This window comes from Bison bison, unplaced genomic scaffold (assembly GCF_000754665.1).
Source record: "Bison bison bison isolate TAMUID 2011002044 unplaced genomic scaffold, Bison_UMD1.0 scf7180017864141, whole genome shotgun sequence".
Classification (NCBI taxonomy): domain Eukaryota; kingdom Metazoa; phylum Chordata; class Mammalia; order Artiodactyla; family Bovidae; genus Bison; species Bison bison.
The window spans coordinates 7,065,211-7,089,735 of record NW_011494713.1 but is presented as its reverse complement, the minus strand read 5'-3'; the positions used below and the strand labels follow the sequence as shown (position 1 = coordinate 7,089,735).

Genomic DNA, 24,525 nt, shown 5'->3' with positions numbered 1-24,525 from the left:
GGAGCCAGGTTATGTGGGGGGGGTGCTCCGGCAGCTGCTGAGTGGTCTGCCTTCTTGCCCGCAGAGTGCAGGGATGTGCTGCTTGCTCTGCTGATAGACCAGCTCAGTGGCCAGTTAGACGACAACTCCAGCAAGCCTGACCACGAGGCCAGCTCACAGCTTCTCAGCTACCTCCTGGAGGTTCTGGACAGGAAGGATGTGGTGAGTTCAAGAGTCCCTGATGTGGAGCACAGCTCATGCTGGTCCTGTGGCCGGGGACAGGGACAGCTGTGCGGCCCTGCTCATCCCAGGAGTTGAGAATTAGGCGGTACCCACTTTAGAGGTTTAGAGAGGCTCTTCCTGGCTAGAACCTACCAGGCAAATCTAGGTTTGGGGAAGTCTGCCTGCTATGGGGGCCGCTGCTGGCTGATTTCCTGGCCAGCCCAGTTTGACCATCACTGAGGTCTCTATGGGAACTTTTCAGAACCAGAGCTCTGTGTAGGCTTGTAAGGTAGAAACCTCTACCCTCTTATGCTTTTGGTATCTGAGAGCACTATAGTATGTATTCTTGAGCTTCTGAGAAGTTCTCCATATATGCTGTCTGATGCTGATCCTTCCTTCTGAAACCTAAATGTTTTCTACTCTTATTTTTTAGATAATATCTCTTTTATTTGGCTGAGGCATGCAGCCTGCATGATCTTACTTCCAAGGATCTAACCCATTTCCCCTGCAGTGGAAGCTCAGAGTCTTAACCACTGAACCATCAGTATAGTCCCTGGGGGTGGTAGTTTAGTCGCTCAGTCGTGTGCAGTGCTTTGCAGCCCCATGGACTGTAGCCCGCCAGGCTCCTCTGTCCATGGGATTCTCTAGGCAAGAATACTGGAGTGGGTTGCCATTTCCTTCTCCAGGGGATCTTCCTGACCCACGGATCAAACCCAGATCTCCTACATAAAGTCCCTAGACATATTTATATGTACCAATTAATTCCCGTGTCTCCCTATACCATTTTGGCTCATTCCAGGCTCTCATTACTGAAGTTTATTCTTATGCCCCCCGCCTTTTTTATAGCCCAGTATTCCCTCCTGTTTTCCTATAACTACATCTTCACATTTTCCCCATTCCTCAGCGTCCAGTTGCATTAAGCACCTCCATGAAGTAGTTGTTGGTGCAGTCCTGCCCAAATTCCTGCACTCCACTAGCTGCCTTTATTCTGTCCTTACGTTTTAAGGTTTTTACCATCCTTGAGTTGTAAATTCCACTCACAAACACTCCTTATACAGCTCCTGTGCTCTGGACACTGTGAAAGGTCTGAGTCTTCAGCGGTGAACAAGAGAAGCAAGCCCTCCCCTCATGAAACTGACCTTCCTGGGGAACCTTTGTATTTTGTTTATTTATATTTAAGCCCCAACCCTCCTGCTGAAGTGTAAATTTGTTAAAGACTCAGAGGGTGCCTGTATACTGGACCCACCTACTGCGGTCTAACATATGGAACTCATGTTAATAGAGGAAAACACAACACCCCACAAAGAGGCAGGTTTTATGAGTCACTTTCATTCGAAGAAATAATAAAAAGCAAGGGGGTACTAATAATACTTGCTGTTTTAATAAAAGTACAGAAATAGCAATGATCTAGTTGTTGGAAGCCTTAAGCAGGAGATGCAGACTATCTTTCAAGAAGCAGGAATGGATACTGGCTTTGAAAAGGCGAGTTGAATATTGATAAGTTGGAACTGAAGGAATGTAATATCAAATCACGAGAAGGAAAAAGAAAAACATTCACAAGGCAGTGCTGGGTGTATCAGCCCAGCTAATTCCTGTATAGGAACTTTTCTTTTTTTTCTTGTAGCTAGGAATATTGAAGGTTCCACAAAGTTGAATAATTGCTCATAGATACCTGACAGAGTCAGATTATTAATTCCTTATCTTAGTCTGCTCAAGCTGCTCTAATAAAATACTGAAGGCTTTGTGGATTAAAGAATAGATTTATTTCTCATAGTTCTAAGGACTGGGAGTTCAAGGTCAGCCTGCCTGCATGGTTGAGTACTGGTGAGGACCCCCTGCTGGCCTGCAGACAGCCACCTTCTAGCTGTGTCCTCACACAGCCTTTCCTTGGTAGGACAACCTCTCGGGTGTCCCTTCTTAAAAGGATACTAACCCATCAATCCCAGATTTTGTCTTCATGACCTGATTTGCTCCCAAAGCTCCATCTCCAAATACCATCACCTTTGGGGGTTAGAGCTTCAGCACAGAAATTTTGAAGGCAAACCTTCAGTTCATAGCAATGTCCTTGACTTGAATTTCTTCTTCTTCTTTTTAAACCTCCTACACAGAAGATGGCAAGAACTTTGTATATTTGCGTTTTGCTTCCCATTCATGTGCCTAATTTTCCTGAGTGACTTGATCTACTCAGTGTCAGGACCCAGTACCTCATGCTAATGGGGGTCCTCCCAAAACTGTTGAGTCAGCAGCTACAGGGAGCTCTCAGTGAGTCCAGATGACCTAGGTTATTAGGGAGACATTCTTCTCCTGCATCTCCACCTTCAACTTTCAAACGTTAGAACCAGTGGTGTTAAGCAGATTACTCAATAACATTATGTATCATTCTGCGATGTTTCCCCCTTTTGGATAGGAGACTGTTTTGTAGGCAAGAGCCAGAACAAGATGAAAGAGAAATCTCGACTTGTCTAAGGTTTCCTTAAGTGAAGCAAGTCAGAAGAGTGTCCATCCATGTGTTTCCTCCTTAGGGCCCCACGGCGAAGCACATACAGCTGGTAATGGAACGGCTGCTGAGAAGGATCAACCGGACCGTGATTGGGATGAGCCGACAGTCTCCCCATATCGTGAGTGTCGTCCAGGGGACCACGCGGCCACTGCAGCTTCTCAATGTCCCATCCCACCTACCCAATGAGGGGTTTGGGGAACCAGTGACTTGAGACCAAATTCACATAGGCCCCTCCCATCCCAGTTTCTAGACTGCACTGATTGTTGGGTGGCATAGCTCCCTCGGGAATTGAATGGGGCCTCGAACTTTACATGGTTGAGTGACTCTTCTTTTTAACTGTCAGTAAATCTGATGCTGATTTTTTTCCTGAGGGAAAATGGTCCAACTGGAAGGTAGAGGAGATGAATGGGGGACACTTATTAAGGATCTCACTAATACAAAGTGTGTGAACACATTCTTAAGGAGTCTTACTCAGATGGACGGTGAAACAAAAACCTCCTCTAATATTATACATTAAAGCAGAGACCCACTGAGATACGCAGGCACCCTAGGTGAACTGAGAACTTGGGACCAGTTCTAATGCTCTTTAAATACTTACTTAATATTTTCTTTAAGGAAAATATGAGCTTTTGTGAGCAGAAAATTAGTTTAGCTGACTGCATTCAGCATTTCCTCTAGTATCTCAAGCAGTGTAATGGTAATTCTCAATGTCTGCATGTTTTATGTGGATCCACCTTCATTAGAATGATAACAGTAATAGTATGTTCAGCCAAAATAATGTTAATAGTAGTGGTCACTGTTAGCTCATTTTTGTGTGTGTGCTAGAACGTATCTTGAGCACTTTATATTTCACTGAAAACTCATAGTAAGCTCCGTTTTTAAAAAGAGGAAACATGCAGAAACCTGAACAAGATTACACAACCACCATGTGATTGAGGTGGACTCTGGCTCCAGACAGCTGTTCTGGAGGCAGCGCCCTGCATGCTGTTAGCCATGCCCCCTGACAGCAGCTTGCCAAGTTATGTTCCCAACTATGCATTTAGGTACCATGAGAGAAATTCTGATAAATTCAGTTCTCCCCTTCACATTCTGTTTCCCCTGATGCTTGAAATGCTTATAGATTGGTGCCCTGGATTACCGGGCAGCCCTTTTCGCTCAAAGAAAATCTTTTCAAGAACTTGAGATTAGCATGGTGTTAGAAATGTCAGTGTTGGCCTCTTATTTTCCAACTATTATGTCTACTAACTGTCAGGTAAAAGGTATGATGGAGACCAGAGGTGACTGTTGAGAGACCAGTTGTATCATCGTTAAAATGGAGCGTCTTTTGCCTGCAGTTGTGTAAGCTACATGCACGTGTGCTTAGTTGCTCAGTCGTGTCCCACCTGTCACGTGACCCTGTGGACTGTAACTCATCAGGCTCCTTTGTCCATAGCATTCTCCAGGCAAGAATCCTGGAGTGGGTCGCCATTTCCAATGAGATTTTAATTAGAGGATAGAAAAAGAACTCTTCTAAATTGCTACTGTAAATAAAATCTATTTATTAAAAAAATAGGTAGTAAGAAACTGCTATAAGCCAGGTATTGTTCTAGACAAGAGAAATACATCAGGAAACAGAGCAAAAATCGCTACCTTAGAAAAGCTTACATTCTAGCAAGAATAACAATAAAAAAAATAAGTGCAGAATATTAGAAGGAGATAAGTGCAGTGGAAGGAAAAAAAATTGAGTGGAATAAAGGGATTCAGGGTCATAGAGTTACAAATTTATGTAAGGTGGTTAAGAATGGCTTTTTAGGGACTTCTTGGTGGTCCAGCAGTTGAGACTCCACAAATGCAGAGGGTGTGGATTCGATCCCTGGTTGGGGAACTAAGATCCCACATGCTACATAGTAGGACCAAAAAAAAAAAAAAAGAGTGGCTTTCCTGGGAATTCCCTGGTGGTTAGGACTGGGAGCTTTCACTGCCCAGGGCCTGGGTTCCATCCCTGGTCAGGCAACTCAGATCCCACAAACCTCAGGGCATGCCCCCGACCCAAAAATACCTTTTCCAAGAAGGTAAAATTTGGACAAACACTTTAACAAAGGCCTGGAGAAATAAATAGCGTTAGGTGCTGATGGTGATACAAACTGTATGCTAGTTTGGCGATAAATATCAAAGCCTTAATACAATAAATTTACATTGCTTTATAATTATAAAAATAAACTTTTTTTAAACAAAGGAGTTGTAAGGCATTCATCCAGAGAGAGGTGACCATGAATAGTCTTTTATTGTTTTTGTATGTAGGAAGTTATTCTCTCCATCCCAGGAACAGCTAGGTTTTCCTCTCTTCTGTGCCAAATTCATTTAAATTTGTATTGTTTTCATAACTACATGAATACAGGCAGATTCTGCCTTGGGTACTTACCTTAGGCTAGAAAATTAAGTCTGTGACTCAAATATGATTGGACTAGGGGAAAGCCAGTTGAATATGTAATTCCTGGCCTCAAAAATGGAAATGATGGTAATCATCTAATTATCTAGACCAGGGATGGCACTAGTGGTAAAGAATCCAGTTGTCAATGGAAGAGATGCAGGTTCCATCCCTGAGTCTGGAAGATCCCCTGGAGTAGGAAACAGCAATCCACTCCAGTATTCTTGCCTGGAAAATTCTGTGGACAGAGGAGCCTAGAGGGCTACAGTCCATGGGGCCACAAAGAATCAGACACAGCTGAGAGACTGAATACACATCTAATTATCCAACCCCTTTCTTCAAACCAGGTCCACAGTTACATAGCTTAACATGCAAGAATTACTGACCAAAGGACTCCAGAGCTGGAGGCATGACACTGAAGTGGTCTAGCAGGGAGCTCTCCTCTCCTGTCCTCTCCTCTGCTTCTCTACTCAGTTGTACTGCTTCTCTTTCTCCTCTTGCTGTCCTCCAAGCTCAAATTTGTTTAAATGATCTAAATATTTCTGGCATTTCTCTCTGGATGTCTCTACTACCCATCTTTCTCAACAAGCAACTCAGCATCTACAAGTTGTTTGAGCTTCACTAGTCATCTAGCTGGGATCTCAGAGTCAGTATCCCCTGACATATGGGATTTCAGAGGTCAGAGCTGACCACAGGATGAATGAAGCCCTCCTCTCAAACCCAGAAGAAGCTTGTTTTTACCAAGAAACTACAAAGCACATGCCTTTAGACCTTTAGAATTCAGTATGTTTCCAGCATGCTGGGGTGTCTGCATACTTAATTGGGTAGAGAAAACCGAAGACCATGTACCCACATCTTGCTTTGTCAGTTGGTGGTCTCAGGAGCTTGGATATATTGTGTTTTCCATCTCCTTCCAGGGGAGTTTTGTTGCTTGCATGATCGCCATCCTGCAGCAGATGGATGACAGCCACTACAGCCACTACATCAGCACTTTCAAAACCAGACAAGACATCGTTGTAAGTTGTCTTCATTGCGTCCTGCTCACTTTAAGACTTTTCATATTTTGACAGAACTGAGCATCAGTTCTGTGTGGGTTCTCTTCCCACACGTCTCTAATGCTGTGTGGCTTTGCACAGTGATTATAAGAGGGAGAGTGTTTCTCTGCCATAAACTTTAAAGAAGAGTATGGTATATGTGGGCTTCCCAAGTGGCTCAGTGGTAAAAGAATCCACATGCCGGTGCAGGAGATGCAAGAGAGTGTTCCATCCCTGGGTCGGGAAGATTCCCCTGGAGAAGGAAATGGCAACCTGCTCCAGTATTCTTGCATGGGAAGTCCCATGGACAGAGGAGCCTGATGGGCTGCAGTTCATGGCGTCACAAAAGAGTTGAACACAACTGAGTGACTAAACAAGAGTTCATATACCAATAGGTCCTCATGGAGACACTGACGTTTCTTTGATTTAGAGAGACCCTGTACTTAGAAACATTTGGCTTTTTTGCTCTCAGAAGAGGACAGTGTCTCATTTTCAGGGACAGTGGTCACCCTTGCAAGGATTTTAGGAGACCGTGATGTGCATGGTCTTCTGAGATGTGGTGGATGTCATCCTTTTCAGTAGTCCCTGGGAAGGGAAACAAAAAGAGGTAGCACCTGCCCCATGTAACATTTATAAGTTGTCTTCAGTTGAAAATATTCCTTTCTCTTTTGTTTTAAACAAAATTGTTTTCTTAATAGTTTACTATTAACCATACAGCCAAAGGTAGCTTAAGAAGATAAGTTAGATCTCTGGCGGCTTCCCCATGATTCTTCCTTCAGGGAACTGTTAATGGCTATTAAACATCCCTGAAAGTGGAAATTCCCTGATGGTCCAGTGGTTAGGACTCTGCGCTTTCATTGCTGTAGTCCGAGTTCAGTTCCTGGTCAGGGAACTAAGACCCTGCATAAAACAAAACATCATCCCTGAAGTTATCATCTTGTCTTGTGAAGCAATGGGCTGGATATGGAGCTGGATTAACAGTTGAGGTCTCAGTAGACTAGACTTCCTTTGGGTAACTTCCATCATTTGTGCATATTCTTGTCTTGTCTTCTCTATGCTCTCAATTGTCCATTTTCTGCCTTTTTTATATGGATAGCATGTGGCCAGTACTCTCAAGGATACCCAGCTCTTTCCCTGCCAGTCACTGTCCTTTCTGTGAGGTCTACATGATGGAAAAACATAACAAAGAATTGGAGAGAAAGTTGCGGTTGTTGTTCCATCTCCAAGTCATGTCTGATTCTGCTACCGAATGGACTGCAACATGCCAGGCTCCCTTCTCCTCCACTGTCTCCCGGAGTTTGCTCAAGTTCATGTCTATTGAGTCAGTACTGTTTTTTATTATTAGTTGTAATCGATCCAGTGGTGAACTCTCAGAATACTGTCTTGGACCACAATAAGGTATTGTGGCTTAGTCTGGAGACTTTGTGGACTTCCACTTCGACCATGCTCTCGCAGGCAGGCTGGTACAGGAGTCCATAGCCATCCTTAGCTGCGCTTCCAGAAATCTGGGCGAGAGAATCACAGAGGAGAGGAGAGGGGTTGAGAGGTGGAAGCTGAGGGTAGTGGTGTTTCTCTTCCGTAGGCAGATGGTACAGTGTGTTTAAGAACACAGGCTTTGGAATACCGGGGTCTGGGTTTGAATTCTGAATTCTATTCTGCTTCCCTCTGCGAAATTTTGGACAAGCTTTTTAACCTCACTGAACCTTGGCTTCCTCATATATAAGATGGTACCTACTGGGGAGGGGAGGGGGTTAATGTGAGTACTTTTTAAAAAAACAGCTTTATTGAGATATAATTCACATTCCATATAATTCACCCACTTAAAGCATACGTTTCATGGCTGTTTAGTATATTCACAGCATTTGCAGCTGTCACAACTCTGTAATTCCAGAGTATTTTCATCACTCCAAAAAAGAAATGCTTAATGTAAATACTGATGGCTGGACTTATGGAAAATGCCTCGCTTTGTAAGTGTTAATACCTACGAGAACCAACTACTTACAATAATAATTATGATGTTATACTATAACTGTGTATAATATTTTATTATTACGTAAGGTAAAATTAATATAAAAATAGTGACTTCTTGGGACTTCCTTGGAGGTTCACTGGTTAGGACTCTGCATTCCCATGCTGGGGACCCTTGTTCGATCCCTAATCAGGGGGACGGGGCGGGGAATGACATTTTTTAAGATTTCCTTTGAAAGCAGGTAGAATAAAGAAATTTATAGTAAGTTCAAACTCCTGGTAATTTGGCTCCATTAAGTAAGCAAAAAAAATAACAACCCTAAACTCAGGTTTAACCTTTGTTTTCTAGGTCGATGTGAACTTTTCTCCCAGCATCATCTAATTAAAAAAGGATTGTTGCTCCCAAGGGAACAGTGGTCATTAGTGGGAGAACTGCTGGGTGCGGCTAGGCCTTTCGACCTTCAGTGGACCCTCCTTTCTCTCTGTCCTACTGCTTCTGAAGAAATCACTTGAAGGACCCTGGGAAGCAGTAGAGAAAGGAAGGCCTGGGAAGACCTGTGAGCTGCCCTTCTTATGCCATCACTGTTCACAGTTCACTGAGAGCGCCTAGGGCTGAACGTAGTCGGTGTCAGAAGCAGATAACCAGCATTTTACATCCTCGCTTCACAAACCATGAGCTCCTGTTGACTTGGGGGAAAAAAAGTTAATGGAATAATTAATAAGTAATGGGTGCACGTAAAATGTATGATGAAAAATTGAAAATCTTGCACACTAAATGATTTAGTCTGCACTGAACCAGAAGGAAGATTGCAAAGCACAGACTTCTGGGCTGTTATTGTTCCTGATCCTTCGCTATTTGGCCTCCGAAGTGCACTGGGTAGCCATCAGGACTAGGGCCTCTGAGGAATATCATTAGAAATAGAACCCAGGCCCCCTGCCTGCACAGCCCCGTGTTCTTTCCTTACTTGCTGAAACTGCACGGTTTAGTGCCAGAGAAATTGGACTGGGTTTTCATCTCAGGAATCTGAGTGGAAAATGTCTAAATTTAACTAACTAATAAATTTAAAAGCTTTCCAAACTTTTAAGCGCTGATTTTTAGCCTGATTTTTCTTTTTCTGAGTTACTTTTTTCCTCTTAGCCGCCTTGTGAGTAGAACGGCTATTTTCTCGATCCTGGGCTTTTGTTAATTGTTACAGTCATCATGGTCCACTGCTGACATCTCTTTTAAGGAGCCTTTAGGACCCTTCTCCCCAGGCTACCCACGAAAGCATTCCTGGAATAGGAAGAATCCTGACTCTGCTTCTTATTTATAGCGTTTTGTTTCCGTTCTTAGAGTAATAAGGAAGAACTGGACTCAGAGTTGTTAGAAGTATCAGTTTTCTCAGACTCAGATACAGAGAAGAAACTGGTGGTTACCAGAGGGAAGGAGGGCAGAGAGGTGGACAAAAGAGGTGAAGGGGATTAAGAGACCCCAACTGACAGTTTATAAAGTAAATAATTACCAAGGATGTACTGTCACAGAGGGTATTCAGTCAATAATACTCTAAAAACTCTGTAGGGTGACAGATGGAACTGGACTAGGTGTGATGATCATGTATAGAACCTTTGAATCACTATGTAGTACACCTGAAACTAATAGGATACTGTGTGTTAATTACAATTCAATTTTTAAAAGATTCCAAAAAGTTAAAAAGAAGTGTCAGTTTTCTCACAATTGGTGGATGCTTTTGAAATGCAGTAGATTTATTCAGATAACGTTTGGCAGTCAAGCACTAATGATATTATGGCTGTAGACTTGGGATCCAGAACCCAAAGGTCTGGATCCTAGCCTTCTGCTTCTTGATTTCTATGGCCTTAAGCCAATCATTTAATTTTTCAATAGTCTATTTTATAATTTATAAAATTTGTGCAGTTTTTTTTTTCATTCTTGTCTCCCTCATCAGTCTATGTGAAATTGTTAGTCACTTAATTATATCTGACTCTTTGTGACTCCATGGACTATAGCCTGCCAGGCTTCTCTTCCATGGGATTCTCCAAGCAAGAATACTGGAGTGGGTTGCCATTTCCTTCTCCAGGGGATCTTCCTGACCCAGGGATCAAACCCGGGTCTCCTGCATTGCAGGCACATTCTTTACCATCTGAGCCACCAGGGAAGCCAGATTATATGATATAAACGTCAAATCATAGGACAGCTCTAAGAATACTGTATTATATATACACTGCTATATTCAAAATGGATAACCAATAAGGACCTTCTATATAGCACAAGGAGCAGTGCTTAATATTTTGTAGTAACCCAAGTGAGAAAAGGATTTGAAAAAGAATATGTGCATGTATGTGTATAACTGAATCACTGCTGTACACTTGAAACTAACACAACATTGTGAATCAACTGTGCTCCCATATAAAATAATTAAAACAAAACAAAACACTGTGTTATTCCCATGAACCTTAAAAGATAGACTGTTAATGGGACTGTGGCCTTCATGTTCCTCCCTTTCCATCAGTGTAATGCGAGCCAGGCATACGATGTATAACCCAGTTTTCCCCCAATCATTCCTAATCTGTTTTCTGCAGGACTTCCTCATGGAAACTTTTATCATGTTTAAGGATCTAATTGGAAAGAACATCTACGCTAAAGACTGGATGGTCATGAATATGACACAGAACAGGTGAGACCACCCATTGTGGGGCCGGCGGCATCTGAAAACTTGGGTCGGGTAACTAGATTTCTGAGCCTTGTATAGCACTGTCTTGTCTCTTTGCCTCAGGTCCATCATCTGTAAAGTAAAGGTTGTCCTGCTTCTATGGTCTTGGTGTATGCCCTCCTGTTCTTGATTTCATCCAGGCTATATCAGTCATTCTGACTCGGGCTCTCAACTCTCTTCTTTCTGCTGTTACCTCATCACTCTCATGTGTTGATCATCAGCTCTGCAAGACATCTTTCAGTGCCACCCTGCGGCCTTTATTATCCTAATATTCAAGGCTTTGGCATCCTGACCCACCCTGCTCTCCTAGCCGTATCTTCCACGGTTTCCCACCATATACAATGTGCGTACATGCTAAGTCACTTCAGTTGTGTCCGTCTCTTTATGACTCCATGGACTCTAGCCCACCAGGCTCTTCTGTCTATGGGATTCTCCAGGCAGGAATACTGGAGTGGGTTGCCATGACCTCCTCCAGGGAATCTTCCCGACCCAGAAATCGGAAGCCACATCCCTTGGGTCTCCTGCATTGGCAGGCAGGTTCTGTACCACCGGCGCCACCCGGGAAGCCCACATACAGTGTGCGCTACAGCCACACTGACCCCTTGCTGCGCCTGAGCATGCTCTGTGCCTTCCCTCATGTTGGCTGCTTCCGCCTACAGTGCCTGCCCCATCGCCTCTGGCCATCAGTCTGCCTCCCATTCCTTTAGGTCCTTCTCAAATGCCATCTCCAAAGGAAGCCATTCTGACCTAGATGTCCTCTTCTCTCCTTTTGATTCCCTATACCTATTTGATACCCCCTCCTAGAATTTTCCATGTTCTTTGTTGGGTCTAGGTTCGATTTACAGGTTGCAGGTGAACCCCACCAAGCTGTAACCTTCTTAAGACCAGGAAGTGTCTCTTTCAAGATAAAACCTAAGCCAGTGCTTTGCAGTTGCTGGTCTTCAACAGAGACTTGTTGAATTCAAGTCAAATGAACTGAATACAGATACTTAGGGGCTTCCTAAGTGGTAGGTGGCTCAGTGGTAAAGAATCTGCCTGCCAGTGTAGGAGATGTAGGAGACTCAGTATTGATCCCTGGGTCAGGAAGATCTCCTGGAATAAGAAATGGCAACCCACTCCAGTACTCTTGCTTGGAAAATTCCATGTCTAGAGGAGCCTGGTGTGCTGTGTAGGCCATGGGATCCAAAAGAGTCAGACACAACTGAGCACGCATGCACAGATACTCAGATTCAGGATTTTTCAAGAGCTAAATAAATTATTATGATAAGCATTAAGTTTCCATGGTCCTGATATCTGGTTAGAAAACACTTCCCAGCTATATACAGATTAGAGAAACAATTGCATCCGAAGTCGTAGACTTTAAAACACAAGCGTCACGATAGAGTAGAAAGAGCTCTGGTCTGAGGCTCAGGAGCTGATCCTCTCAACTGGCTCAACTGTGATGCAGCCTTGAGTGATGCTAGGAGACAGTTGGAGAAACTGGCCTTCACTGTAGACTGTGCTGCTTTTGGTCTCTAAGGATCTTGATAGATCTAAAGGTCTTAGGTTAACAAATCCAGGCTTGATTTGTGGTGGTGGTGGTGTTTTTAACATAGAAAATGTTAAGTCATGTCTGACTCTGTTACCTCATGGACTGCAGCCTGTCAGGGTCCTCTGTCCATGGGAATTCTCAGGCAGGGATACTGGGTAGGTAGCCATTTCTTTCTCCAGGGGATCTTTCCAACCCAGGGGTTGAACACCTGCATTGGCAGGTGGATTCTTTACCACTGAGCCACCTGGGAAGCCCCAGAAAATGTCTCAAAGAGCATGAAGTTTGCCTTATTTATCCAGTGTGTTTTTCTTCCCCCCGCCAGGGTCTTCCTCCGTGCCATAAATCAGTTTGCTGAGGTTCTCACCAGATTCTTCATGGATCAGGCAAGCTTTGAACTTCAGGTAAGCATGCCGTTCACCTAGGAGTTTCTTCAGTTCTCAGCTGAAGCAGGAGGAGAGTTTCATTTTGGAAGACAGATTGCCTCAGCTCTTATTAGAACCCTTACACAGTGCTTGCAGGCAGTCACACAGGTATTCCTCTACTACAAATGGTTGTGTGTCCAGAGAGCAGTGCGTGTACACACCTGTTTGAAAGTCCAGAGTGATAGCAAAACAAGTGACCACTAGCTCCATCTTCATTCATTCATCCAACAAATGTTAGAGAGTTATGCGTGCAGGGCATTATTCTAAGTCCTGGTGAGGGCAGACAAGGTTCTGCTTCCGGTACAGGTACATTTGCTTGGTGATGTGCTTCTGCTGTGTCATGGCCTGTGTTTGTATCTGTGGAACTTTGAAAGTGAAGACATAAGCAGAGGATATTGCATATATGTATACATGTGTATGTGTGCATATATGTACATATGTGTTTATGTATGAAAATTTAGGTTGTTTGCATTTTCTGTTATGTTAAATAGCACTTACTTAAATATTTTTTAAATACCCTTATTTTTCCAGGATAAAGTCCTAAAATATTTACTAGTTCAAAAGTTTGGCAAAACACTAGGACTTTTGATAAGTATTGCCAAACTACCTACTATAAATAGGTGCACTTCTTGGCAGCAATTTTCCTTTATCCCAAGAGTGAAACAAATATAACAGTTAAAAATTTTTTTTTAAATCTTAGTAAAGTGTTCACATTTTCAGGGCTGAATCATTGAAACACAAGAGAGAAAAATGTCCTGTGGATATTACTTTATTTATTAATTTCTGGAGAGTGAATTTCTACTATGTGTCACTGTTTTAGTATGACCCTTATTAATGTTATATTCCATTTCTTTTTACCCACACAATTAATTTTGAACAGCTCTGGAACAATTACTTCCATTTGGCAGTAGCATTTCTCACGCATGAGTCCCTTCAGCTTGAAACCTTCTCACAAGCCAAGCGCAACAAAATTGTAAAAAAGTAAGTGTCCTCTTAAACTTGCTTATGATTGCGAAGGGAGTTCTTCCATTTCTATTCAGAGCAGGATTTTTAATATCACGGAAATTACTGTTTACTGGCTACTCATATTGTTAGTGACCTTGGTCTTAAAATAATCATTTAATAAACCTCAGATTACCCCAGATTCACATCTCTTCTCAGGGCCCCATTCATTTTCAAATCAACCATCGCATTCTTTTATAAAATCCCTACATGGAGAGGCACTTAGGCCAGAAAGTCCTCCCATCGCCCAGAACAGCTGCCACCTGCTGACAGCTTATCCAAATTGCAAGCTTAGTGCTGCTCTTACTCATGATTCACAGAGCAGACTCCTTTGGCACCACTGGTCTATCTCCCAGGTTTAGTTACTTTTGCAGAGAAGCCAAGACTAACATATCACTTAAAAATACCCTCCAGATTCCTGGCTTAGTATTCAAAATGGACTTGTGTGCAAGTGTGATGAGAGATTTAGGGAAGATTTTCATTGCTTTCATCTCAAGTCTTTTTCACAGTTCATTGAGAGCCTAGGAACTTAAAGGCTGTGTAATTAAAAAGGGCTTAAGAAATTTATCATTTGAAGGCTATGACGTTTTTGTTCTATTTCCCTGCTAGCATGTCTGGGATTCTAGGAAAATTATTTTAGCATCCCTCTAACTCTTCCCTTAAATACTAAGATTGGTGTCTAAGAGGTTGAGATTTAGTGACTGCACTTTCAAAGATAAAAGTAAAAACTATTTTGTAGATTTCCTAGTGGGGTGGTTATCAAGAGATATTTGATTTTTAAGATGGACACCTTAGTCTTATTCTTTAAAATATCTTAAATGGCATAATTTCATTCAGGGATGGATTTGATTTTGGTGAAATGAGTTGACACCAAATGTGATAAAGTGGCTAGTTAGGATAAATGATTCTCGTTTTGGTCGTTTCAGGAAAGTGTGACTATATGTACAATCCACATAAAAACGTGTATGCATACTGGTAAAGCTAAGCCTTAGGAAATAAAAACATTTATATTAAGGTTATAGGAATGTAAATGAGTTCTTTTTCAGGATTTCTTATTTTTAGTAAAAGCATCAACAGTAGTATTAAAAAGCAATAAGAATAGTTATTTATTGTCCAGTATGTGCCAGTCTGGACTACACATGCTTATATAATATTAATAGTAAAATTAGATACTTTTGTTAAAATGGAATAGTAAGAGAAATTTTTCAATATGATTTTTATTCTGACGTTTGAAGGCATTTCTAAAGCAGGAATTTTGAAAAAAATGTTGGGTGCAGTAGTAACAGGAGTAGAGAATGTAGATCTGTGCTGGCAGGGTAGGTCATACATCTGTACTTGAATTCCCTGGGAACAGTCTCCTTATCTGCCTTTGACCCACCCTATTTCCATTTTCTAAGCCCCCAACCTCTGATATGGCATGTTATGTGGAGCAGCCCCCAGCTTTTGTATTCTTTAAAAGATTTCCAGGTGACTCATTCATCTCCACCCAAGAACCACTGTCTAGATCAGTGTTTCTCTACATTTTTGTCCTCCCTTGTAAACTTCTATAAGAAACCTTTTACTTTTATTTTTTTAACTTTTTTCCTCTTTTGTCCATGCCATGCTACATGTGGGATCTTAGTTTCCTGACCAGGGATTGAACCCATGCCCCCTGCACTAGAAACAGAGTCCCAACCACTGGACTGCCATTAAAGTCCCTGGAACCTTTTTAGAAAAATGTTTTCCTAATCACACCCCCCCCTGCCGGCAATGAAATATTAATACCACCTATATACTAAATATATCTGTTTATGTACTAAATGTATACCTTACTTTATATGCCAAAGCAGTAAGCTTTTTTTTTTGTCCCCATGGGCCAGTTTTCACCCCTTTGGAGACGTTATCACCCCATTTGAGAATGTATGTCTAGATCTTCCCAATGTAAGCGCTTTAAAGAATGTACTGGTGTGGATAAGGGTTACTCTAATATAAGTATATACAGGCAGCATGTTTGTTACATCATCAGCCATATTACCATGTAAGTCATACCTCATTCATCTTCCTTTTCTTTAGTATTTTATTTATTTTTGTTTAAGAGCAATCAGAGTGTTTCTCATCCTTCTCCCTTCAGTAAGTGTGTTGATCTCATCTTCTCAGTGATTTTTGGCACTTACTTGGCTCCACCTTTTGCTGGACCCCCATCTCTAAGATGTCTGTGTCCCCTTATCTCTATGTGTATCAGTCTTTTGGGGGCTTATTTACATGTCAGCTGCATCTCTTCATGTGATTTTTGCCTCACTATCTACCTTGAGTGTGACCTAGAGACGCAGGTTTTCTTAACTCCCCTTATCATTGTATCAGCATTACATGTTCTTGTTTCCACCGCACATTTTTCTCCTGGTTTATGGTCTTCTTCCTAGATACGGGGACATGAGAAAGGAAATCGGCTTTAGGATCCGGGACATGTGGTATAACCTGGGTAAGTGTACAATCTGAACACCACTCCTTGTGCTCCATGCATTCCATGAGGAAGTCTTTCATTTTAATTCCTTTTAATTCAGTTAAAATGTCATTTTAATTGCGATTGATTTGTCTGTGTGTCTGGAAGTGCAGGTTGACGTATGGGTCTCTTATGACAATCACGTGTTATCAGAATAGAATATTTAGTCACTCACTTCTGAATTGAATTGCTTTACCCACAACTTTTTCTTTTCTTATGGGCCCTGTGGAGGAAAATTGTAGCACTTTACTTCTGGTGAAATTGTTTAATATCCTCACTTCCTTTCATTTCAGGTCCCCATAAAATCAAATTCATCCCATCCATGGTGGGTCCCATTCTGGAAGTCACATTAACCCCCGAAGTAGAGCTTCGGAAAGCCACCATCCCCATTTTCTTTGATATGATGCAGTGTGAGTTCAATTTCAGTGGAAACGGCAATTTCCATATGGTAAGGAGTGGTGGATCACCTTACTACTGCATGTGGAGTCCAATTCTTTTTTTTTTTTCTAATGGAGAATCTAAAATCTTCTGTTTTTGCATTTTATTTTGTAAAGCAATTAGACATAGAATTAAGATAGCCCATCTTTGGTCCTCAGTTCAGTTCAGTTCAATTGCTCAGTCGTGTCCGACTCTTTGCGACCCCATGAATCTCAGCACGCCATGCCTCCCTGTCCATCACCATCTCCCGGAGTTCACTCAAACTCACGTCCATTGAGTCAGTGATGCTATCCAGCCATCTGATCCTCTGTCGTCCCCTTCTTCTCCTGTCCCCAATCCCTCTCAGCATCAGAGTCTTTGCCAATGAGTCAACTCTTCGCATGAGGGGGCCAAAGTACTGGAGTTTCAGCTTTAGCATCAGTCCTTCCAAAGAACACCCAGGGCTGATCTCCTTTAGAATGGACTGGTTGGATCTCCTTGCAGCCCAAGGGACTCTCAAGAGTCTTCTCCAAAACCACAGTTCAGAAGCATCAATTCTTTGGTGCTCAGCTTTCTTCACAGTCCAACTCTCACATCCATACATGACCACAGGAAAAACCATAGCCTTGACTAGACGGACCTTTGTTGGCAAAGTAATGTCTCTGCTTTTGAATATGGTATCTAGGTTGGTCATAACTTTTCTTCCAAGGAGTAAACGTCTTTTAATTTCATGGCTGCAGTCACCATCTGCAGTGATTTTGGAGCCCAAAAAGATAAAGTCTGACACTGTTTCCACTGTTTCCCCGTCTATTTCCCATGAAGTGATGGGACCGGATGCCATGTCGTAGAAGCAGTCTTTCTGGTGTATGTGTTTCCTAAAGCAGCACTCTTATCTCTGGATCATTAAAATTTGACTTTACGCATTTTAATCCTGTCTCTTACAGCTGTTACAGTGGATTAAGCTTTAGTTTTTGAAGTCTTTAGTTTGGAGATCTTAGTTTGCCTGATACCTTTTCCCGTACTTCAGTTTTCTTATCTATCAATACATAGTATATTAGTATCAAAAGGAAGATTTTGCAGCTATGAAGCTCTGCAAAAGCAATCCCATTGTCAAAGACTTCAACAGGAACCAAAATGGAAAGTTAAAACCATTAAGCTATTTTTATATGCATAGTTGTGATAGAATAATATTTAGGCTAGTTTTCTTTCTGCAATTATAAAGCAAAGGACAAAGTTACGCCAGATCGCTTTAGAAAATGCTGACATGGCCTTGGTGCATTGTTGGGCTTCTCAGGTGGTGCTGTTGGTAAAGAACCCACCTGCCAGTGCAGGAGACATAGGAGACCCAGGTTCAGTCCCTGGGTTGGAAAGATCCCCTGGAGGAGGACATGGCAACCCACTCCAGTATTCTTGTCTGGAGAATCGAGGAGCCTGGTTGGCTACTTTCCATGGGGTCACAGAGAGTCGGACAGACTGAAGCTAGCTAGCTAGCAGGTGCATTATTAATGAGTGATGTGAACTGTGATCATCCTCTGTGTATATTGAAGAGAGTTCACAATTCAGTAGAGGGGTGGGTCCTAGTCTGGAAATGTTGGCTGTATGTCTTTCCTGTCCTCTTCTGAGGTTGTGACGTTCTGTGAAATTTTGGCTGCTTTCAGTTTGAGAATGAGTTGATCACAAAGCTGGACCAGGAAGTAGAAGGGGGCAGAGGAGACGAACAATACAAGGTCCTTCTGGAAAAACTGTGAGTATTTCAGAAACAGAATCTCTAGCTGACGGCATCATTTAGTGATGGACGAAACGGGCTTCTGCTGCACTTACAGACCAGTTGAGTAGTCTCAGCATTGCTGGGGTCACCACCACACTGGTTTTCCGTGAGGTTCGTGGAGTTGACACCATCCACTGCTGCCATTTATTTATCTGCTGTGAGTAGATGTTCATGTTTTCCTGGCTAGCCTGGCCCTCAAGAACAGGGCAGATGGAGGAGAGGGGGAGATCGACTGGGTGGTGATATTTTTCCTAGTGTTTGAATTGCTGAAGTTTAACAAAAGTGCTAGCTCCTCTAATTATGGCTTCAAAACAGTCATTTAAAGGAGAAGGGGAAACTTTTCAAGGTCCCCTTAAAATACCTTATGCCCTGGAAAGGATATCTGGGAACACTAGGTACATTGTCAGTCCTTTTCATTTCCCTCCTTCCATCCCTAACTCAGCTCATCCATTCCCTCCCTCTCTGGCACCCTCTGGCCCTTTTACTCTGGCACCCTTTGCATGTATGGAATAACAATATAAAATAGCGTTTTATAAAACAATATAAAAACAGTGTTTCAGAACACTCAGGTAAGATTTCCCTGGTGCTCCAGTGGTCAAGAATCTACTTATTAATGCGGGGGACACGGCTTCGATCCCTAGTCTGGGAAGATCCCACGTGCCAAGGGGCAACTAAGCCTGTGTGCCACAACTGCTTAGCCCCTGTGCCTTGAGCCTGTCCTCCTCAACAAGAGAAGCCACCAAAATGAGAAGCTCTCACACCGCAACTAGAGAGTAACTGACCCCTGCTTGCTGCAACTAAGAAAGCCCCAAACAGCTATGCAGATCCAGCACAGCCATAAATTAATTAATTGATGGATTAAAGAATTTTAAGAAACACTTAGATATTAGAGTTAAAGATTGTGCTTCAAATCCCATTTTTTCCACATACTAGGTATTTTGACTTTGTATTTATGTGATGTCCTTTTTTTTTTTTTTTTTGGTCATCTACAATAATAGGATCTGTATTTTGGTGAGGATTTAAATGAGATGATGTATTCACATAGTATCTGTCACAGAGCTCATGCTGGATAAATGTGGGCTGTTCTGATGTTTGTTACTGTTATTACCTGCAGATTTCCCTAGCATCCTAGGTTCTAACTACCCTAACTGTTCATTTCTTGTGTTCGCTGAACTTTTATGATAATGGCAAACTCGGTCAACTGTTGATGGAATATGTGCCTAGATCATTTCTGGATTTACCTGCTTTGGGGAAGTGGTAGGCAGTAGACTGAGTTGAGGACAGTGACACTCCCAACTCTGTTATTCTTTTTTTCAAAAAATTTTTAAGGAATCAGCACAGAGGATGCTCAGAAATGGAACTGATGACTTGTCTATATTTTGAAGTTCTAGAAATCTGTCTTACTTTGTTTGTAATGGGTGATAAGAACATTGGTTGATCTTTTCATCCTATATCCGTTTGGTCTGCCTATTTGAGCTTCAAACCTCTCAATTTATCACTTCTGCAGTTTTGATCTCGTACAGGAATTAAATGCTAAAGTTACCCACACACAGAAACACATAACCACAGTGTTTACAAGTGATAAAACTACACTTAAAAAAAATCCTGACTTTTCACGTACAGATCTTGTTTTTCCTTCATTCTTTTTGAATCATGAATGCAGAAAAATATGACTGCACAAATCTTCAGTGCTCAAGAATAATTTCAGAGTCTAGTCTAGTGCTTTGAACCCACTTTTTGTCCTGTTCACCAAGTTTTCTTCTGTCTAATCTAAGAAGCTCCTATGTGGGTCCAGAGGGAGATAATTTAGACCAAAAGTTTAACTTCTGTTTACTTATTTACACCTGTGCCTTTTTTCCCTGAAAAATAACACTTTTTATGTGAAAAGCCCCATGTCTGGATATTACTAGGTTCCTAGGTTCCTCTAGGCTGGGCATTACTCCAAGACCCTCCAGAGTTCCCTCAGGATGCCTGAGAATAAAGACAGGAAAAAGATGATCCTTTCAAATGACCAGAGGAATCAGATAGTACACGCAAACCTCTTGGGCAAAAGTTCTCATTTCTGTGGTATAGACAGAAGAAATAGAAATACTTCTGTTTAGAAATAGAAGTTCAAAGAAGGGCATCATGGGCTGGGATTCTCAGTGATGGTGGGGCTTGAGCTGCAGACCTAAAGAAAATGCAGAACTTGAGTAACAGCAAAGAGCCTTGTAAGTGAAGGCTCCAGGATAGGATAACCTGGAGTCATGATGTGTGTCTCTTGGTCCAGCGCCACCTGCTGCCAGGACCTTGGGCAGCACTCACAGGTGCTGGGATGTAGGTGTGGGACAAGGCATTTTGTCTCCTCCTCTGCCCCTCAGGCTCCTAGAGCATTGCCGGAAACATAAATACCTCTCCAGTTCCGGAGAAGTATTCGCGCTCCTGGTCAGCAGCCTCTTAGAGAATCTCCTGGACTACAGAACCATCATCATGCATGACGAGAGCAAGGAAAACCGCATGAGCTGTACTGTTAACGTGCTGGTATGTACCACATCCCTGGGTCCCCAGGAGGGCAGTGCCTAGCGCCCCTGACTGCACAGCTCTAAGTAAATATGGCAGACACAAGGCTCTCCCTTGACAACCTTTCTGAAGTATGTGTCCTGCTGAGTCTAATTGGAATGGCCAAGGGAATTCCCTGGCAGTCCAGTGGTTAGTACTCAGCACCTTTGCTGCTGTGGGTTCGGGTTCAATGCCTAGTTTGGGAACTAGGATCCTGCAAGCTATACCACGTGGCCAAAAAAAGATAATTGGAATGGCTAACTCAGCTTTGAACTCACAGATAACAACTGCCTCAGACCTTGAGGATAAATATAGAAACAGGAATGGAAAATGCAACATAAGCTTTTGACTCAGCTCTCTTACAGAAGGCCATGCTCAAACTGTTTCTCTGCCTTTTTTTATGTGATTGCTTTTTTGTTGAAAAGTATCAGACACAGATGAAAATGCACTAGAAGCAATATACCATGAGTAGACAATTAGTCCATAAAACCCTCAAAGTGGTAGAACCCTGTGGTCTTGCCTTTTCCTAAAGAATTATAACTGGGACCAAAGACCTCAGAGATTTAGCAGCTGTCGTCTCCTCTGCTGAATGTAAACAAAATACCTACCATTTCTGACTCCCTAAGAAAACAGAGTATCAAGTGATTTGGGTATTATGACCTGTTGTCTGTTCACCTCTATTTTCCTCACATTGGTCTTTAAAAAAATTCTTCAACTTTTCTTTTTATAAACTGAAACTTTTCCTGGTCTTCCCTGGGGTCCAGGTTAGGACTCTGTGCTTCCGATGCAGGGGGCTCGGGTTCTATCCCCAGTTGGGGAACTAGAATCCCACATACCACCTTGTCGTTGCTCAGATGCTCAGTCGTGTCTGACTCTGCGACCCCTTGGACTGCAGCACACCAGGCTTCACTGATCTTCACCATCTCCTGGAGCTTGCTCAAACTCAGGTCCATTGATTCAGTGATGTCATCCAACCATATTGTCTTCTGTCATTCCCTTCTCCTCCTGCCTTCAATCTTACCAAGAATCAGAGTCTTTTCCAATGAGTCAGCTCTTCACATCAGGTGACCAAAGTATTGGAGCTTCAGCCTCAACATCAGTCCCTCCAGTGAATATTCAGGATTGATTTCCTTTAGGATTGACTGGTTTGATCTGCTTGCAGTCCAAGGGATTCTTGAGTATTTCCAGGACCCCAGTTCAAAAGCATCAATTCTTCAGCAATCAGCCTTCTTTATGGTCCAACTCTCAATATCTGTACATGACTACTTGAAAAACCATAGCTTTGTTGGCAAAGTAATGTCTCTGCTTTTTAATATTGTATCTACATTTGTCATAGGTTTTCTTTCAAGGAGCAAGAATCTTTTAATTTCATGGCTGCAGTCACCATCTGCAGTGATACAGCATGGCCAAAAAAAGACACCCAAAACAAAATGCTGCCATTTCCTTATTTTGTGGGTGTATTCATTAAAGGGAAAGAACAAAGCCTTTGGAAAAATGACACTGTTGAAAAGTGTAGCTAGCGGTTTGACTATTTTTGTGGCAAGCTCATCAATAACTGATTTATAATTGTATTTTGTGTCTTTTTTTGTAGAATTTTTACAAAGAAAAGAAGAGAGAGGACATCTACATAAGGTAAGCCAAAGGAAATTTCTGCTCTTGCTGTTTATGTCATGGATTTGTTAATTACTTTTCAAGCAATGATAAACCTGAACACCATCCATGATGCTTTGAGAGACACCAAATAGTATGTGATGTGTTCCCATCCTCCTGAAAAGGTAAACTCTTTAGATCAGTACACGAGGAAGTGCAGGGCGAGGACTGTGTCAGGGAAGGATGGAGGACACTCCAGCCAGCTAACCAGGCAAAGACATGAAATTCACCCTCTGTCAAGGACTGTTAGCCCTGGGTTCAGGAAGCCCTGAACAAACTTGGATGTAAAGCATGTGCATTTTCTTGGGGAAAGATTCCTTAGTTCTCATGAGCTTCCCAAAGAGGTCTGAGACATGAAAAACAAATTTAAACACTACTACCTTAAACGAAGAATACCAAGTAGAACAGATGGACTAGGAAAGACAGGAAGCAGCACAAAGACTTAAAGCAAGGTCCTCAACCTCCTGTGAAGAACTGAACTGTGCAGCAGGTGATGAGCAGCGGGCCAGTGAATGAAGCTCCATGTGTATTTACAGTGGTGCCCCATCGCTTCCATTACTGCCTGAGCTCCACCTCCGTCAGATCAGCACAGGCATTTGATTCTCATAGGAGCCTGACCCTTACTGTGAACTGCGCAAGTGAGGTCTAGATTGCAGACTCCTCATGAGAATCACCTGGAACCACCATCCCCCACTCCCTGTCTATGGAAAAATTGTTTTCCATGAAACTGGTGCCAAAAAAGTTGGGGACTGCTGCCTTATGGGATTAGGAAGTAACTATTCCTGCCACCTGGCTGTGGCATGAGCCGAGTATCCCATCAACTCCCCAGTGGCAGAATACCTCCTTTCTCCCCTTCTGACCAGGTACTTGTACAAGCTGCGAGACTTGCACCGGGACTGTGAGAACTACACTGAAGCTGCCTACACACTCCTCTTACATGCCGAGCTCCTGCAGGTGAGTGGATCAGGAAGGCATTATGTCAGCCGTCCAGCCTGTGGGACCACGTCATGTACGTGTCATGATTTTGATGGGAAAAACTCCTATTCAGGGAGGACCCTTTTATCCAAGAGTATTTGTATACCTTCTAAATAGGCAGAGCTACTTAGACCAAGGTTGGGAAAATGTCCATTATTATTCATTTACTTATTTACTTACTTTTAAGTTTCTTTTATGAAGTATAGTTGATTGATAATGTTGTGGTGATTTCTTCTATACAGCAAGGTGCTTTCAATTCAATTCAGTTGTTCAGTCATGTCCGACTCTCTGTTACCCCATGGACTGCAGCACACCAGGCTTCCCTGTCCATCACCAACTCTCAGAGCTCACTCAAACTCATGTCCATTGAGTCGGTGATGCCATCCAACCATCTCATCCTCTGTCGTCCCCTTCTCCTCCTGCCTTCAATCTTTCCCAGCATCAGGGTCTTTTCAACTGAGTCAGTTCTTCCAATCAGGTGGCCAAAGTATTGGAGTTTCAGCTTCAGCATCAGTCCTTCCAGTGAATATTCAGGACTGATTTCCTTTAGGATGCACTGATTGGATCTCCTTGCTGTTCAAGGGTCTCTCAATAGTCTTCTCCAACACTACAGTTCAAAAGCATCAATTCTTCGGTGCTCAGCTTTCTTTATAGTCTAACTCTCGCATCCATACATGACTGCTGGAAAAACCAAAGCTTTGACTAGATGGACCTTTGTTGGCAAAGTAATGTCTCTGCTTTTAAATAAGCTGACTAGGTCGGTCATTACTTTTCTTCCAAGGAGCAAGCGTCTTTTAGTTTAATGGCTGCAGTCACCATCTGCAGTGATTTTGGAGCCCCCCAAAAATAATGTCTGTCACTGTTTCCATTGTTTCCTCATCTGTTTGCCATGAAGTGATGGGACCAGATGCCATGATCTTAGTTT

At 42.5% G+C, this 24,525-nt stretch overlaps 1 protein-coding gene across 1 annotated transcript in view; it reads left to right on the top strand.

Annotated features, from left to right (window-relative positions):
- The window catches only part of DOCK5 (dedicator of cytokinesis 5), a 206,948-nt gene that overhangs the window by 133,257 nt on the left and 49,166 nt on the right, over positions 1 to 24,525 (top strand). Inside the window, exons 27-38 of the mRNA XM_010840180.1 lie at positions 65 to 201; positions 2,724 to 2,819; positions 6,026 to 6,124; positions 10,688 to 10,782; positions 12,672 to 12,750; positions 13,652 to 13,752; positions 16,173 to 16,231; positions 16,546 to 16,700; positions 18,328 to 18,413; positions 20,798 to 20,957; positions 22,567 to 22,607; positions 23,489 to 23,579. Of these exons, the coding sequence (XP_010838482.1) occupies positions 65 to 201; positions 2,724 to 2,819; positions 6,026 to 6,124; positions 10,688 to 10,782; positions 12,672 to 12,750; positions 13,652 to 13,752; positions 16,173 to 16,231; positions 16,546 to 16,700; positions 18,328 to 18,413; positions 20,798 to 20,957; positions 22,567 to 22,607; positions 23,489 to 23,579 (1,199 nt within the window). The remainder of the gene's footprint in view (positions 1 to 64; positions 202 to 2,723; positions 2,820 to 6,025; positions 6,125 to 10,687; positions 10,783 to 12,671; positions 12,751 to 13,651; positions 13,753 to 16,172; positions 16,232 to 16,545; positions 16,701 to 18,327; positions 18,414 to 20,797; positions 20,958 to 22,566; positions 22,608 to 23,488; positions 23,580 to 24,525) is intronic.